The sequence below is a fragment of the Oncorhynchus mykiss genome, chromosome 18 (genome assembly GCF_057628025.1).
Source record: "Oncorhynchus mykiss isolate SJ-2025 chromosome 18, ASM5762802v1, whole genome shotgun sequence".
NCBI lineage: Eukaryota > Metazoa > Chordata > Actinopteri > Salmoniformes > Salmonidae > Oncorhynchus > Oncorhynchus mykiss.
In genome coordinates this window covers 18,670,001-18,684,723 of record NC_143039.1, presented here as the reverse complement: position 1 = coordinate 18,684,723, position 14,723 = coordinate 18,670,001, and the positions used below count along the sequence as shown (strand labels likewise).

At 47.5% G+C, this 14,723-nt stretch overlaps 1 protein-coding gene across 1 annotated transcript in view; it reads right to left on the bottom strand.

Moving 5' to 3' along the window:
- Positions 1 to 14,723, bottom strand: part of LOC110514120 (protein unc-80 homolog) — a 110,001-nt gene that overhangs the window by 53,826 nt on the left and 41,452 nt on the right. The window contains exons 21-27 of the mRNA XM_090207548.1: positions 10,361 to 10,467; positions 9,684 to 9,843; positions 4,303 to 4,475; positions 3,734 to 3,946; positions 3,475 to 3,610; positions 2,476 to 2,609; positions 2,096 to 2,273 (exon numbers count right to left, since the gene is read on the bottom strand). Coding sequence (XP_090063674.1) covers positions 2,096 to 2,273; positions 2,476 to 2,609; positions 3,475 to 3,610; positions 3,734 to 3,946; positions 4,303 to 4,475; positions 9,684 to 9,843; positions 10,361 to 10,467 — 1,101 coding nt within the window. The remainder of the gene's footprint in view (positions 1 to 2,095; positions 2,274 to 2,475; positions 2,610 to 3,474; positions 3,611 to 3,733; positions 3,947 to 4,302; positions 4,476 to 9,683; positions 9,844 to 10,360; positions 10,468 to 14,723) is intronic.

Sequence of the window (14,723 nt, the reverse complement as noted above, 5' to 3'; positions counted from 1 at the left end):
GGTCACTAGTGTAGCCAGGAGGTGAGGCCTCATTTAACACAGTAAATTCATCAGGCTTAAGCCATGTTTCAGTCAGGCCAATCACATCAAGATTATGATCAGTGATTAGTTCATTGACTATAATTGCCTTTGAAGTAAGGGATCTAACATTAAGTAGCCCTATTTTGAGATGTGAGGTATCATGATCTCTTTCAATAATGACAGGAATGGAGGTGGTCTTTATCCTAGTGAGATTTCTAAGGCGAACACCGCCATGTTTAGTTTTGCCCAACCTAGGTCGAGGCACAGACACGGTCTCAATGGTGATAGCTGAGCTGACTACACTGACTGTGCTAGTGGCAGACTCCACTATGCTGGCAGGCTGGCTAACAGCCTGCTGCCTGGCCTGCACCCTATTTCATTGTGGAGCTAGAGGAGTTAGAGCCCTGTCTATGTTGGTAGATAAAATGAGAGCACCCCTCCAGCTAGGATGGAGTCCGTCACTCCTCAGCAGGTCAGGCTTGGTCCTGTTTGTGGGCGAGTCCCAGAAAGAGGGCCAATTATCTACAAATTCTATCTTTTGGGAGGGGCAGAAAACAGTTTTCAACCAGCGATTGAGTTGTGAGACTCCTATGAAGTCCTATACTTCCCATACACTGGGTTTATGAAGTCCATACTTCCCATACACTGGGTTTATGAAGTCCTATACTTCCCATACACTGGGTTTATGAAGTCCTATACTATCCATACACTGGGTTTATGAAGTCCTATACTATCCATACACTGGGTTTATGAAGTCCTATACGATCCATACACTGGGTTTATGAAGTCCATACTTCCCATACACTGGGTTTATGAAGTCCTATACTATCCATACACTGGGTTTATGAAGTCCTATACTTCCCATACACTGGGTTTATGAAGTCCTATACTATCCATACACTGGGTTTATGAAGTCCTATACTTCCCATACACTGGGTTTATGAAGTCCCATACTATCCATACACTGGGTTTGTGAAGTCCCATACTTCCCATACACTGGGTTTATGAAGTCCTATACTATCCATACACTGGGTTTATGAAGTCCTATACTTCCCATACACTGGGTTTATGAAGTCCTATACTATCCATACACTGGGTTTATGAAGTCCTATACTATCCATACACTGGGTTTATGAAGTCCTATACTTCCCATACACTGGGTTTATGAAGTCCTATACTATCCATACACTGGGTTTATGAAGTCCTATACTATCCATACACTGGGTTTATGAAGTCCTATACTTCCCATACACTGGGTTTATGAAGTCCTATACTATCCATACACTGGGTTTATGAAGTCCTATACTTCCCATACACTGGGTTTATGAAGTCCTATACTTCCCATACACTGGGTTTATGAAGTCCTATACTTCCCATACACTGGGTTTATGAAGTCCATACTTCCCATTCACTGGGTTTATGAAGTCCTATACTATCCATACACTGGGTTTGTGAAGTCCCATACTTCCCATACACTGGGTTTATGAAGTCCTATACTATCCATACACTGGGTTTATGAAGTCCTATACTTCCCATACACTGGGTTTATGAAGTCCTATACTATCCATACACTGGGTTTATGAAGTCCTATACTTCCCATACACTGGGTTTAAAACATCTTGGTAACACTTTACACAAGGCACACACATACAGGGCCGGATTACCGAACAGACACGTAGGGCATGTGCCCTGGGGCCACCAACCTCCATGGGGCACACAACCCATTTTGGGGGGTTTGGGGGAGGTTGTGGGCCCCCCAGATAGCATATGATCACAAAATGTGCAGAATTGCAGGAAATTAGCTAACAGATAGAAACAAATTCTCATAACAAAATATGTAGAATAGCATTATAAAACACATTTGTGTTGTAGGAAGTTTGCTGTTTTCCCCCCCAAAAATACCCACACCCAATTTTTTTTTTTTACTATAACCAAAACATTATTCTTTATAGCTTTTGAAGTTTTATAATTAAATGTATCTTAACAAGAAAATATGGCCGTTTTTTCAATTTCCTGAAAAGTTTCTGTTTTAGAGATTTTCATCTGACAGGCCAATTTAGCAGAACTCAATTACCCAGAGGCTCCTGGGACTTCTTGTCGTCGCAGGCCGTGTCAGACTTGAGTGTGTGGCTGCTGCTGTTCAAAGAGTCGTGGCCGTCCTCGTCGTCTAGGATACCGGCAAAGCTGATCTTCCTCTCATAACGGTGGTGACTCAGCTCAGGGTCCAGCCTCAATCGACAGCTCTCCAAATCCTACAAACACACACAACGCAGACATATACACACGGACAGACACACACGCGCACACATGGACACACACACATGAACAGACATATGCGAACAGACAGACACACAAATATGCGCGAACACACACACACACACCAATTGATTTATAGGGATATGATTGCATTAGAGTAGTGAGTAAGTGTCAAGTAAGTGAAGTTCTCCTACTGACCACTTGGGGCTCTGTGCGTGGCCGGGGGAGGCAGGGGAATGTCTCTCTGAGGAAGGTGGTGATCTCCAGCAGTAACTGGCAGGCGGCCATCTTGAGAGCGAAAGGACAGCCGCATTTTGTTGGGTTGACTGTATCTGGGGACGGATATTTTGGGTCAAAATTTGGCTTAACCCATAAGAGTCGAAGAGGGGGGTGTTCTACTAAGCCTTATGGAATTGTTTTTTTGAAGGTCATACCAAGGATATAAGACCCTTTGAAGTATAACAAATATATATAAAACAATTATTTGATGAACGTTTTTACTTGGCCTTACTGCTATTAGCCCATACAAAAGCATTGAATAACAGATTCACTACATGGAACAACAGATAGTCCCCCCGAAATATCAAAAGGAAGCTGGTTCTGAAGTGTCTGTCCTATATCTGAACATTGTTTTGGCACTAAACAGTCTCCATATACACTATACCTCCATTAATATCTTCAACTGGTATCAGGGGACCTTCAGACAAGTCTTGTGAGGGCAGTGGGGTCCTAGAGCAAAACAACTGCCATGATCGTATTATTTCCACAGAGGGGTCATAGTGTGTTTGACCAAGCTGTTGGGATGCTACAGACAGAAGATGGCAGATCGGCTATACCGACTTCAGACGAGTCCAAAGCAGCTTGTGGGTGTCATAGAGCAAAACTGAGAACACCATCTTGTTCGTGAGAGCCTCGTCTTTCCAAACCGTTTGGACGCTATAGACGATTTTGTGAGAAGATAAATTTTCGGAATGCCTCATGGTCTGACAAACAACACTCTAGCTCTGTCAGCTTTCACGGCAGATGTGGAAGTGAGTGGACAAAAACACATATCGCTAGCTTAAAATGACATGTTTCTATGGGGATTTGCGTATTATGCTAATTTAAAGGGATAGTTTACTAAAAATACAGATTAACAAGATTCTTCTGTGAACCATATTTCCCTTTAAGGTGACATTTTCCTTTTCTATGGCTTACTGTCGTCTAAGTAGTCCTCCTCCTCGTCCTCCTTTCTCAATCTTCGCTTGGTCTCCTCGTCGTAGATAAAACCCAGGATGTTGGCAGGACTCTCGCTGTCTGAGTGGCACAGCTCACTGAGACGCGTACCAATGGCCTGGGAGAGGAAGGCCAGAGACAGGCACACACACACACACACACTATTAGCGCCTGTCTTCATACACAATCTCGGTCAGTAGAATCATTTGATAGTTGCTCATCCCATCAGAGAGTCACTCACATCTCCCCATTGACAGAAGTGCTTGGCTGCATTCCACTGGAGCTTCTGGTTCCTCTTGTTTCCCACCACGGGCGATCGTCCCCGAGACAGACCCCGCTTGGTGATGTTCACGTGGTGACCCTTCATCCACTCGGGCCAGTTGCCACGGTTACAACGGTGGACGAAGCGGGCGCACTCCAGGAACAGGGAGGCTCTGGCAACCACGGGAGCTTCCTGTCGGACACCAGGAAGTACAGTAATGTCCTGTCAGATCACTGAAAGCTTACTTCAATCAATCCCATATTGCAATATTTACACATTTTTCCCTGTCAAATAACATTCCAGAACGGTTGTCTAGTAAAAAAGGCTTATTACTACCTGGTAGACTCCCCTCACAGGAGTATACAGCAGTCGATTGATCATTGATTCATTGAATAAGATGTGCTAGTATTGGAACAGATGAAATATGTGGAAAGTCTGAGGAATCCAAAGGACAGGATTGAAAACCACTGAATTAAACAAAGACAATGTGTAAGCATTCACATAACCGGTTTGATTTAACTCCAGCCTGAGACCACTGTATAACTGACCAGGTCGAGCGCAGCGGCCAGGATGGATGCGTCAGGGATGGTGCCTGGCTCGCAGCAGTTCAACAGGAACTGGAAGCGTTTCATGCCCTGGCGGATGGCGGTCAGGTTCACCACGTTCTTGTTCTTCATGGCCTCCTGGCTGGCTGCCAGGCGCTCCTGGAACCCCTGGGGCCCTGGTGGAGGAGGAAGGGAGCGGGAGAGAGAGAGGGGGAGGGGAGATGAGGTATGGGAAGGATGGGGAAGGGTAGATGAGAGAAAGAGAAAGAGAGGAGGGGAGAGGGAGAGGGAGGGAGAACAGCGATAGATAGAGAGAGAGGGAGGAGGGAGCGGAGGAAAAGGGGAAGGAGGAGGGAAGGGATAGGAGGATAGGAAGAGAAGAGAGAGAGAGCAAGAGGAAGGGCGAGGGAGGAAGTGATGGGGGAGAACAGAGAGACAGAGAGAGAAACGGCAGTAACAGAAAGAAAAGAGGTGAGTAGAGCAGACTAGGGCCATCTGGGGCCTGGACCTCTATTCTACAGCATAACTAGAGCCTGGAGGTTTTTCTGACCATCTGATCTAACCAGGAAAAACTCAGGGCTCTGGGCATTATCTTTGCGAGTGCTGGCATGAATGACACACCCATATAGCAACATGATCACACAAAAGAACGAGAGAACAGACTATAGAACATAGCATGATTAGGTCATGTCTGAATCCATTGAATGAAAAGCACCATCGAGCCACTTAACAAACAAAGCTGGAGAGAAAGATGGACACACGGTCATTAAGCTAGGAAATGTGCAACATTCAACAAATATGATGACTTTGTTGTAATTCTTCATGGTAAAATTTCTTGATTTTGTGGGTTTCTACTTGTCTTGTCTCTCTCTCCCTCCTTCTCCCTGTCTCTCTACCTGTCTTGTCCCTCTCTCCCTCCTCCGTCTACCTGTCTTGTCTCTCTCTCCCTCCTTCTCCCGGTCCCTCTACCTGTCTTGTCTCTCTCTCCCTGTCTCTCTACCTGTCTTGTCCCTCTCTCCCTCCTTCTTCCTGTCTCTCTACCTGTCTGGTCCCTCTCTCCCTCCTCCGTCTACCTGTCTTGTCCCTCTCTCCCTCCTTCTCCTGGTCCTTCTCTCCCTCCTTCTTCCTGTCTCTCGAGCTGTCTGGTCCCTCTCTCCCTCCTTCTTCCTGTCTCTCTACCTGTCTTGTCCCTCTCTCCCTCCTTCTCCCGGTCCCTCTACCTGTCTTGTCTCTCTCTCCCTCCTTCTCCCAGTCCCTCTACCTGTCTGGTCCCTCTCTCCCTCCTTCTCCCGGTCCCTCTACCTGTCTGGTCCCTCTCTCCCTCCTTCTCCCTGTCTCTCTACCTGTCTTGTCCCTCTCTCCCTCCTTCTCCCTGTCCCTCTACCTGTCTTGTCCCTCTCTCCCTCCTTCTCCCGGTCTCTCTACCTGTCTGGTCCCTCTCTCCCTCCTCCATCTACCTGTCTTGTCCCTCTCTCCCTCCTTCTCCCAGTCCCTCTACCTGTCTGGTCCCTCTCTCCCTCCTTCTCCCGGTCCCTCTACCTGTCTGGTCCCTCTCTCCCTCCTTCTCCCGGTCTCTCTACCTGTCTTGTCTCTCTCTCCCTCCTTCTCCCGGTCTCTCTACCTGTCTTGTCTCTCTCTCCCTCCTTCTCCCGGTCTCTCTACCTGTCTGGTCCCTCTCTCCCTCCTTCTCCCGGTCCCTCTACCTGTCTGTTCCCTCTCTCCCTCCTTGTCCTGGTCCCTCTACCTGTCTGGTCCCTCTCTCCCTCCTTCTCCCGGTCTCTCTACCTGTCTTGTCCCTCTCTCCCTCCTTCTCCCGGTCTCTCTACCTGTCTGGTCCCTCTCTCCCTCCTTCTCCCGGTCTCTCTACCTGTCTTGTCCCTCTCTCCCTCCTTCTCCCGGTCCCTCTACCTGTCTGGTCCCTCTCTCCCTCCTTCTCCCAGTCCCTCTACCTGTCTTGTCCCTCTCTCCCTCCTTCTCCCGGTCTCTCTACCTGTCTTGTCTCTCTCTCCCTCCTCCGTCTACCTGTCTGGTCCCTCTCTCCCTACTTCTCCTGGACCCTCTCTCCCTCCTCTGCCTACCTGTCTTGTCCCTCTCTCCCTCCTTCTCCCGGTCTCTCTACCTGTCTGGTCCCTCTCTCCCTCCTTCTCCCGGTCCCTCTACCTGTCTTGTCCCTCTCTCCTTCCTTCTCCCGGTCCCTCTACCTGTCTTGTCTCTCTCTCCCTCCTTCTCCCGGTCCCTCTACCTGTCTTGTCCATCTCTCCCTCCTTCTCCCGGATTCTCTACCTGTCTTGTCCCTCTCTCCTTCCTTCTCCCGGTCCCTCTACCTGTCTTGTCTCTCTCTCCCTCCTTCTCCCAGTCCCTCTACCTGTCTGGTCCCTCTCTCCCTCCTTCTCCCGGTCCCTCTACCTGTCTGGTCCCTCTCTCCCTCCTTCTCCCTGTCTCTCTACCTGTCTTGTCCCTCTCTCCCTCCTTCTCCCTGTCCCTCTACCTGTCTTGTCCCTCTCTCCCTCCTTCTCCCGGTCTCTCTACCTGTCTGGTCCCTCTCTCCCTCCTCCATCTACCTGTCTTGTCCCTCTCTCCCTCCTTCTCCCAGTCCCTCTACCTGTCTGGTCCCTCTCTCCCTCCTTCTCCCGGTCCCTCTACCTGTCTGGTCCCTCTCTCCCTCCTTCTCCCGGTCTCTCTACCTGTCTTGTCTCTCTCTCCCTCCTTCTCCCGGTCTCTCTACCTGTCTTGTCTCTCTCTCCCTCCTTCTCCCGGTCTCTCTACCTGTCTGGTCCCTCTCTCCCTCCTTCTCCCGGTCCCTCTACCTGTCTGTTCCCTCTCTCCCTCCTTGTCCTGGTCCCTCTACCTGTCTGGTCCCTCTCTCCCTCCTTCTCCCGGTCTCTCTACCTGTCTTGTCCCTCTCTCCCTCCTTCTCCCGGTCTCTCTACCTGTCTGGTCCCTCTCTCCCTCCTTCTCCCGGTCTCTCTACCTGTCTTGTCCCTCTCTCCCTCCTTCTCCCGGTCCCTCTACCTGTCTGGTCCCTCTCTCCCTCCTTCTCCCAGTCCCTCTACCTGTCTTGTCCCTCTCTCCCTCCTTCTCCCGGTCTCTCTACCTGTCTTGTCTCTCTCTCCCTCCTCCGTCTACCTGTCTGGTCCCTCTCTCCCTACTTCTCCTGGACCCTCTCTCCCTCCTCTGCCTACCTGTCTTGTCCCTCTCTCCCTCCTTCTCCCGGTCTCTCTACCTGTCTGGTCCCTCTCTCCCTCCTTCTCCCGGTCCCTCTACCTGTCTTGTCCCTCTCTCCTTCCTTCTCCCGGTCCCTCTACCTGTCTTGTCTCTCTCTCCCTCCTTCTCCCGGTCCCTCTACCTGTCTTGTCCATCTCTCCCTCCTTCTCCCGGATTCTCTACCTGTCTTGTCCCTCTCTCCTTCCTTCTCCCGGTCCCTCTACCTGTCTCTCTCTCCCTCCTTCTCCCGGTCTCTCTACCTGTCTTGTCTCTCTCTCCCTCCTTCTCCCAGTCCCTCTACCTGTCTTGTCCCTCTCTCCCTCCTTCTCCCGGTCTCTCTACCTGTCTTGTCTCTCTCTCCCTCCTCCGTCTACCTGTCTGGTCCCTCTCTCCCTACTTCTCCTGGTCCCTCTCTCCCTCCTTCTCCCGGTCTCTCTACCTGTCTTGTCCCTCTCTCCTTCCTTCTCCCGGTCCCTCTACCTGTCTTGTCTCTCTCTCCCTCCTTCTCACTTTACCTGTCTTGTCTCTCTCTCCCTCCTTCTCCCGGTCCCTCTACCTGTCTTGTCCATCTCTCCCTCCTTCTCCCGGATTCTCTACCTGTCTTGTCCCTCTCTCCTTCCTTCTCCCGGTCCCTCTACCTGTCTCTCTCTCCCTCCTTCTCCCGGTCTCTCTACCTGTCTTGTCTCTCTCTCCTTTCTTCTCCCGGTCCCTCTACCTGTCTTGTCTCTCTCTCCCTCCTTCTCCCAGTCCCTCTACCTGTCTTGACTCTCTCTCCCTCCTTCTCCCGGTCTCTCTACCTGTCTTGTCTCTCTCTCCTTCCTTCTCCCGGTCCCTCTACCTGTCTTGTCCCTCTCTCCCTCCTTCTCCCGGTCCCTCTACCTGTCTTGTCTCTCTCTCCCTCCTTCTCCCGGTCTCTCTACCTGTCTTGTCCCTCTCTCCCTCCTTCTCCCGGTCCCTCTACCTGTCTTGTCCCTCTCTCCCTCCTTCTCCCAGTCCCTCTACCTGTCTTGTCCATCTCTCCCTCCTTCTCCCGGTCCCTCTACCTGTCTTGTCCATCTCTCCCTCCTTCTCCCGGTCTCTCTACCTGTCTTGTCTCTCTCTCCTTCCTTCTCCCGGTCCCTCTACCTGTCTTGTCCCTCTCTCCCTCCTTCTCCCGGTCCCTCTACCTGTCTCTCATATCCATGGGGACATTGGAGGCTAGATTGTGCCGTGCTAGCAGAAGGACCATGGAGCTTCCTCTGGCCAGGGGAAGAATTCAACATGGCTGCCATTAAACAGGGATGGAACAGACCCCGGGGACAAAAAACACCCAATGGAGTATAATAAGGGCCTGTCGGTGTGGGCGCTGGGCAGAGGTGACAAGGAACTGTCCAGTGAGCTAAAAGATGGGCATTTGCTTAAAAGGTTGATGGTTACTATAACTTCTGGAGATGTTAGGGTATCATGTATGAGTCTAGGGTATCATGTATGAGTCTACGGCATCATGTAAAAGTCTAGGGTATCATGTATGAGTCTAGGGCATCATGTAACAGTCTAGGGTATCATGTATGAGTCTAGGGCATCATGTATGAGTCTAGGGCATCATGTAACAGTCTAGGGCATCATGTATGAGTCTAGGGCATCATGTAACAGTCTAGGGTATCATGTATGAGTCTAGGGCATCATGTATGAGTATAGGGTATCATATATGAGTCTAGGGCATCATGTAACAGTCTAGGGTATCATGTATGAGTCTAGGGCATCATGTATGAGTCTAGGGCATCATGTATGAGTCTAGGGCATCATGTATCAGTCTAGGATATCATGTATGAGTCTAGGGCATCATGTATGAGTCTAGGGCATCATGTATGAGTCTAGGGCATCATGTATGAGTCTAGGGCATCATGTATGAGTCTAGGGCATCATGTATGAGTCTAGGGTATCATGTATAGGGCTAGGGGTCTCCCCCTCAATCTGCCAGGGGTTGCACAGGCAGTGGTCGACAAATACATACAAACACCACTAGCATGAAAGATGGCGGCAGAGAGTGTACAGATCACTGGACGCACAGGACAGGCCAACGGACAGACCATAGACAGACTACGGACGGAACAGGACAGTCAGGCACATACACACAGAGAGGCGGGCGGGGTGAGGGGGCGAGCGGGCGGGGGGTGATAGGGGACACCCCGGGGGTCTACCATCTTTCTCTTCTGTGTGGTGAAGCTTGGATGGGTTCCGCCTGCCAGACCGCCATTTACCGAGCCGCTTGAAGAAATTCTCCTCCTCGTCCCGGCCGTACTCCACGCCCCCCGCTCCCCCGCCGCCCTCTGACAGCTTCACGTTGCTGGTGAACTTCACCTGCAGGCAGGGGCGGTGGAGAGAGAAAAGACTGTCCACACCACCGGCAGTAGAACAACAAATATGTAGCATTTAAAAGATAAATAAATATATAAACAGAAATAACAAGTTGTAAACAAAAGAAACACAAACCATCTAACTAGTCATTTTGTCATTTAAATAGATTTTCTTGTCTATCCCTTAAAAATTATCAAAATGCCCAGGTAACAATACAAGAGGACATGGTGTTGCCCAGCTCAGTCGTGAGAAAAGGTTATACATCAGCCCATGGCTGTAAGACCAGGGCTCTCCAACCCTGTTCCCAGAGAGCTACTGTGCTGTAGGTCCTCTCTCCAACACTAATCTAGCACAGCTGATTCTAATAATTAGCTGGTTGATAAGCTGAACCAGGTCAGTTACAACTGGGGTTGGAGCGAAACCCTACAGGATGGTAGTTCTCCAGGAACAGGGTCGGAGAGCACTGAAGTAGACAGTTGTGAGAGACACAACCCCTTGTGGTCAGTAGGTGACCCCTGACCTTGGAGCTCTGGCGGATGAAGGAGAGTCGGTCCACAGAGCTGATGTCCAACAAGTCCTCGACCCCGTCGGTCAGCCCAGAGAGAGATGATCGCTTAAGCCAGTTACCTGCAAACACACCCCACCCCACCCAGGTCAGAGTAATGGAGGGATGGATGGAGGGAGGGAGGAGTGCAGAGGGGGTAAACATCACACTTATACATCGAGACATACACATACTGGCAGAAGACATACTGAATACACACACACACACACACAGAGAAGCATAAACACAAATAAAAGTTATAATCCACACAAATGCAGACAGAATAGCATAAAACACTTGGTCATAGAACAAGGCACATAGGAGCAGTTGTACACAACAAACAAACAACGAGCGTCTGTGAAGCATACACACACACACACACACACACACACACATACGTAAGACAGAGACGGTAATTGGAAGGCGAACAGTCCCACGGCATGCTAGGGACAAAAGGAATACAAAAGAAGACCATAAAGAGATTAAGTGAATTGTCTACTCATCACCCGTACAACAAAACATGATGTTAGCCTACAGAGACATGACGTTAGCCTACAGAGACATGATGTTAGCCTACAGAGACATGACGTTAGCCTACAGAAACATGACGTTAGCCTACAGAAACATGACGTTAGCCTACAGAAACATGATGTTAGCCTACAGAGACATGACGTTAGCCTACAGAAACATGATGTTAGCCTACAGAAACATGACGTTAGCCTACAGAAACATGACGTTAGCCTACAGAAACATGACGTTAGCCTACAGAAACATGATGTTAGCCTACAGAGACATGACGTTAGCCTACAGAAACATGACGTTAGCCTACAGAAACATGACGTTAGCCTACAGAAACATGATGTTAACCTACAGAAATATGATGTTAGCCTACAGAAACATGATGTTAGACTACAGAAACATGATGTTAGCCTACAGAAACATGTTAGCCTACAGAAACATGATGTTAGCCTACAGAAACATGTTAACCTACAGAAACATGATGTTAACCTACAGAAACATGATGTTAGCCTACAGAAACATGTTAACCTACAGAAACATGATGTTAGCCTACAGAAACATGTTAACCTACAGAAACATGATGTTAGCCTACAGAAACATGATGTTAGCCTACAGAAACATGACGTTAGCCTACAGAAACATGACGTTAGCCTACAGAAACATGACGTTAGCCTACAGAAACGTGACGTTAGCCTACAGAAACGTGACGTTAGCCTACAGAAACATGACGTTAGCCTACAGAAACATGACGTTAGCCTACAGAAACATGACGTTAGCCTACAGAAACATGACGTTAACCTACAGAAACATGATGTTAGTCTACAGAAACATGATGTTAGCCTACAGAAACATGATGTTAGCCTACAGAAACATGATGTTAGCCTACAGAAACATGATGTTAGCCTACAGAAACATGTTAACCTACAGAAACATGATGTTAGCCTACAGAAACATGTTAGCCTACAGAAACATGATGTTAGCCTACAGAAACATGTTAACCTACAGAAACATGATGTTAACCTACAGAAACATGATGTTAGCCTACAGAAACATGTTAACCTACAGAAACATGATGTTAGCCTACAGAAACATGTTAACCTACAGAAGCATGATGTTAGCCTACAGAAACATGATGTTAGCCTACAGAAACATGACGTTAGCCTACAGAAACATGACGTTAGCCTACAGAAACATGACGTTAGCCTACAGAAACATGACGTTAGCCTACAGAAACATGACGTTAGCCTACAGAAACATGACGTTAGCCTACAGAGACATGATGTTAGCCTACAGAGACATGACGTTAGCCAACAGAAACATGATGTTAACCTACAGAGACATGATGTTAGCCTACAGAAACATGACGTTAGCCTACAGAAACATGACGTTAGCCTACAGAAACATGATGTTAGCCTACAGAAACATGATGTTAACCTACAGAAACATGATGTTAGCCTACAGAAACATGATGTTAGCCTACAGAAACATGATGTTAGCCTACAGAAACATAAAGTTAGCCTACAGAAACATGATGTTAGCCTACAGAAACATGATGTTAGCCTACAGAAACATGACGTTAGCCTACAGAAACATGATGTTAGCCTACAGAAACATGTTAACCTACAGAAACATGATGTTAGCCTACAGAAACATGTTAGCCTACAGAAACATGATGTTAGCCTACAGAAACATGTTAACCTACAGAAACATGATGTTAACCTACAGAAACATGATGTTAGCCTACAGAAACATGTTAGCCTACAGAAACATGATGTTAGCCTACAGAAACATGATGTTAGCCTACAGAAACATGATGTTAACCTACAGAAACATGATGTTAGCCTACAGAAACATGTTAGCCTACAGAAACATGATGTTAGCCTACAGAAACATGATGTTAGCCTACAGAAACATGACGTTAGCCCACAGAAACATGACGTTAGCCTACAGAAACATGACGTTAGCCTACAGAAACATGACGTTAGCCTACAGAAACATGACGTTAGCCTACATAAACATGGTGTTAGCCTACAGAAACATGATGTTAGCCTACAGAAACATGATGTTAGACTACAGAGTCATGTTAGCCTACAAAAACATGATGTTAGCCTACAGAAACATGATGTTAGCCTACAGAAACATGATGTTAGCCTACAGAAACATGACGTTAGACTACAGAAACATGTTAGCCTACAGAAACCAGATGTTAGCCTACAGAAACATGACGTTAGACTACAGAAACATGATGTTAGCCTACAGAAACATGATGTTAGACTACAGAAACATGACATTAGACTACAGAAACATGACGTTAGCCTACAGAAACATGTTAGCCTACAGAAACATGACGTTAGCCTACAGCAGCATGAAGTTAGCATACAGAAACATGACATTTGCCTACACACAAACCCTGTACTTAGTAACACAAAGTTAGAGAGATGCAGCTACGAGTTCATCACAACACTAATGATCCAGTGACAAAGTTGTATTTTCAATTAATCATACATCGTGTCAGTAGTTAGGTTTCTATCCAATTGGCGACAGATTTTCATGCGAATATTCAAAAATCTGCATACAAACAATTGGTCCAATATGCCCGATTTCCCATCAGATACAGTGCATTTACATAAGTATTTAAATCAAATCAAACTTTTTTTGTAACATGCACCTATTGGAGTATCTGTCCATAAGACAACTTTAAGCCGTGAACTCCACAGAGCTGGGCTTTACGGAAGAGTGGCCAGAAAAAAGCCATTACTTAAAGAAAAAAATAAGAAAACATGTTTGGTGTTCGCCAAAAGGCATGTGGGAGACTCCCCAAACAGATGGGAGAAGGTACTCTGGTCAGCCTTCTGGCCATCAAGGAAAACACTATGTCTGGCGCATACCCAACAACTCTCATCACCCCGTGAATACCATCCCCACAGTGAAGCACGGTGGTGGCAGCATCATGATGTGGAGATGTTTTTCATTGGCAGGGACTGGGAAACTGGTCAGAATTGAAGGAATCATGGATGATGCTAAATACAGGGACATTCTTGAGGGGAACCTGTTTCAGTCTTCCAGAGAGTTGAGACTGGGACAGAGGTTCACCTTCCAGCAGGACAATGACCTTAAACATACTGCTAAAGCAACACTCAAGTGGTTTAAGGGGAAACATTTGAATCTCTTGAAATGGTCTAGTCAAAGCCCAGACCTCAATCCAATTGAAAATCTGTGGTATGACTTAAAGAGTGCTGTACACCAGCAGAACCCATCCAACTTGAAGGAGCTGGAGCAGTTTTGCCTTGAAGAATGGGCAAAAATCCCAGTGGCTAGATGTGCCAAGCTTATAGAGACATACCCCAAGAGACTTGCAGCTGTAATTGCTGCAAACGGTGGCCCTACAAAGTATTGACCTTGGAGGGATGAATAGTTATGCACGCTCAAGTTCAGTTTTTTTGTCTTATTTACTGTTTGTTTCACAATAAAAAATATTTAGCATCTTCAAAGTGGTAGGCATGTTGTGTAAGTCAAATGATACAAACCCCCCAAAAATCTATTTTAATTCCAGGGCAACAAAATAGGAAAAATGCCAAGAGGGGTGAATACTTTCGAAAGCCACTGTAGGGGTGAAGTGACTATGCATAGATAATAAACAACGAGTAGCAGCAGTGTACAAAAGGGAGGGGGTCAGTGTATATAGTCCGGTGGCGATTTTATTAATTGTTCAGCAGTCTTATAGCTTGGGGGTAGAAGCTGTTGAGGAGCCTTTTGGTCCTAAACTTGGCGCTCCGGTACCGCTTGCCATGCGGTAGCAGAGAAAACAGTCTATAACTTG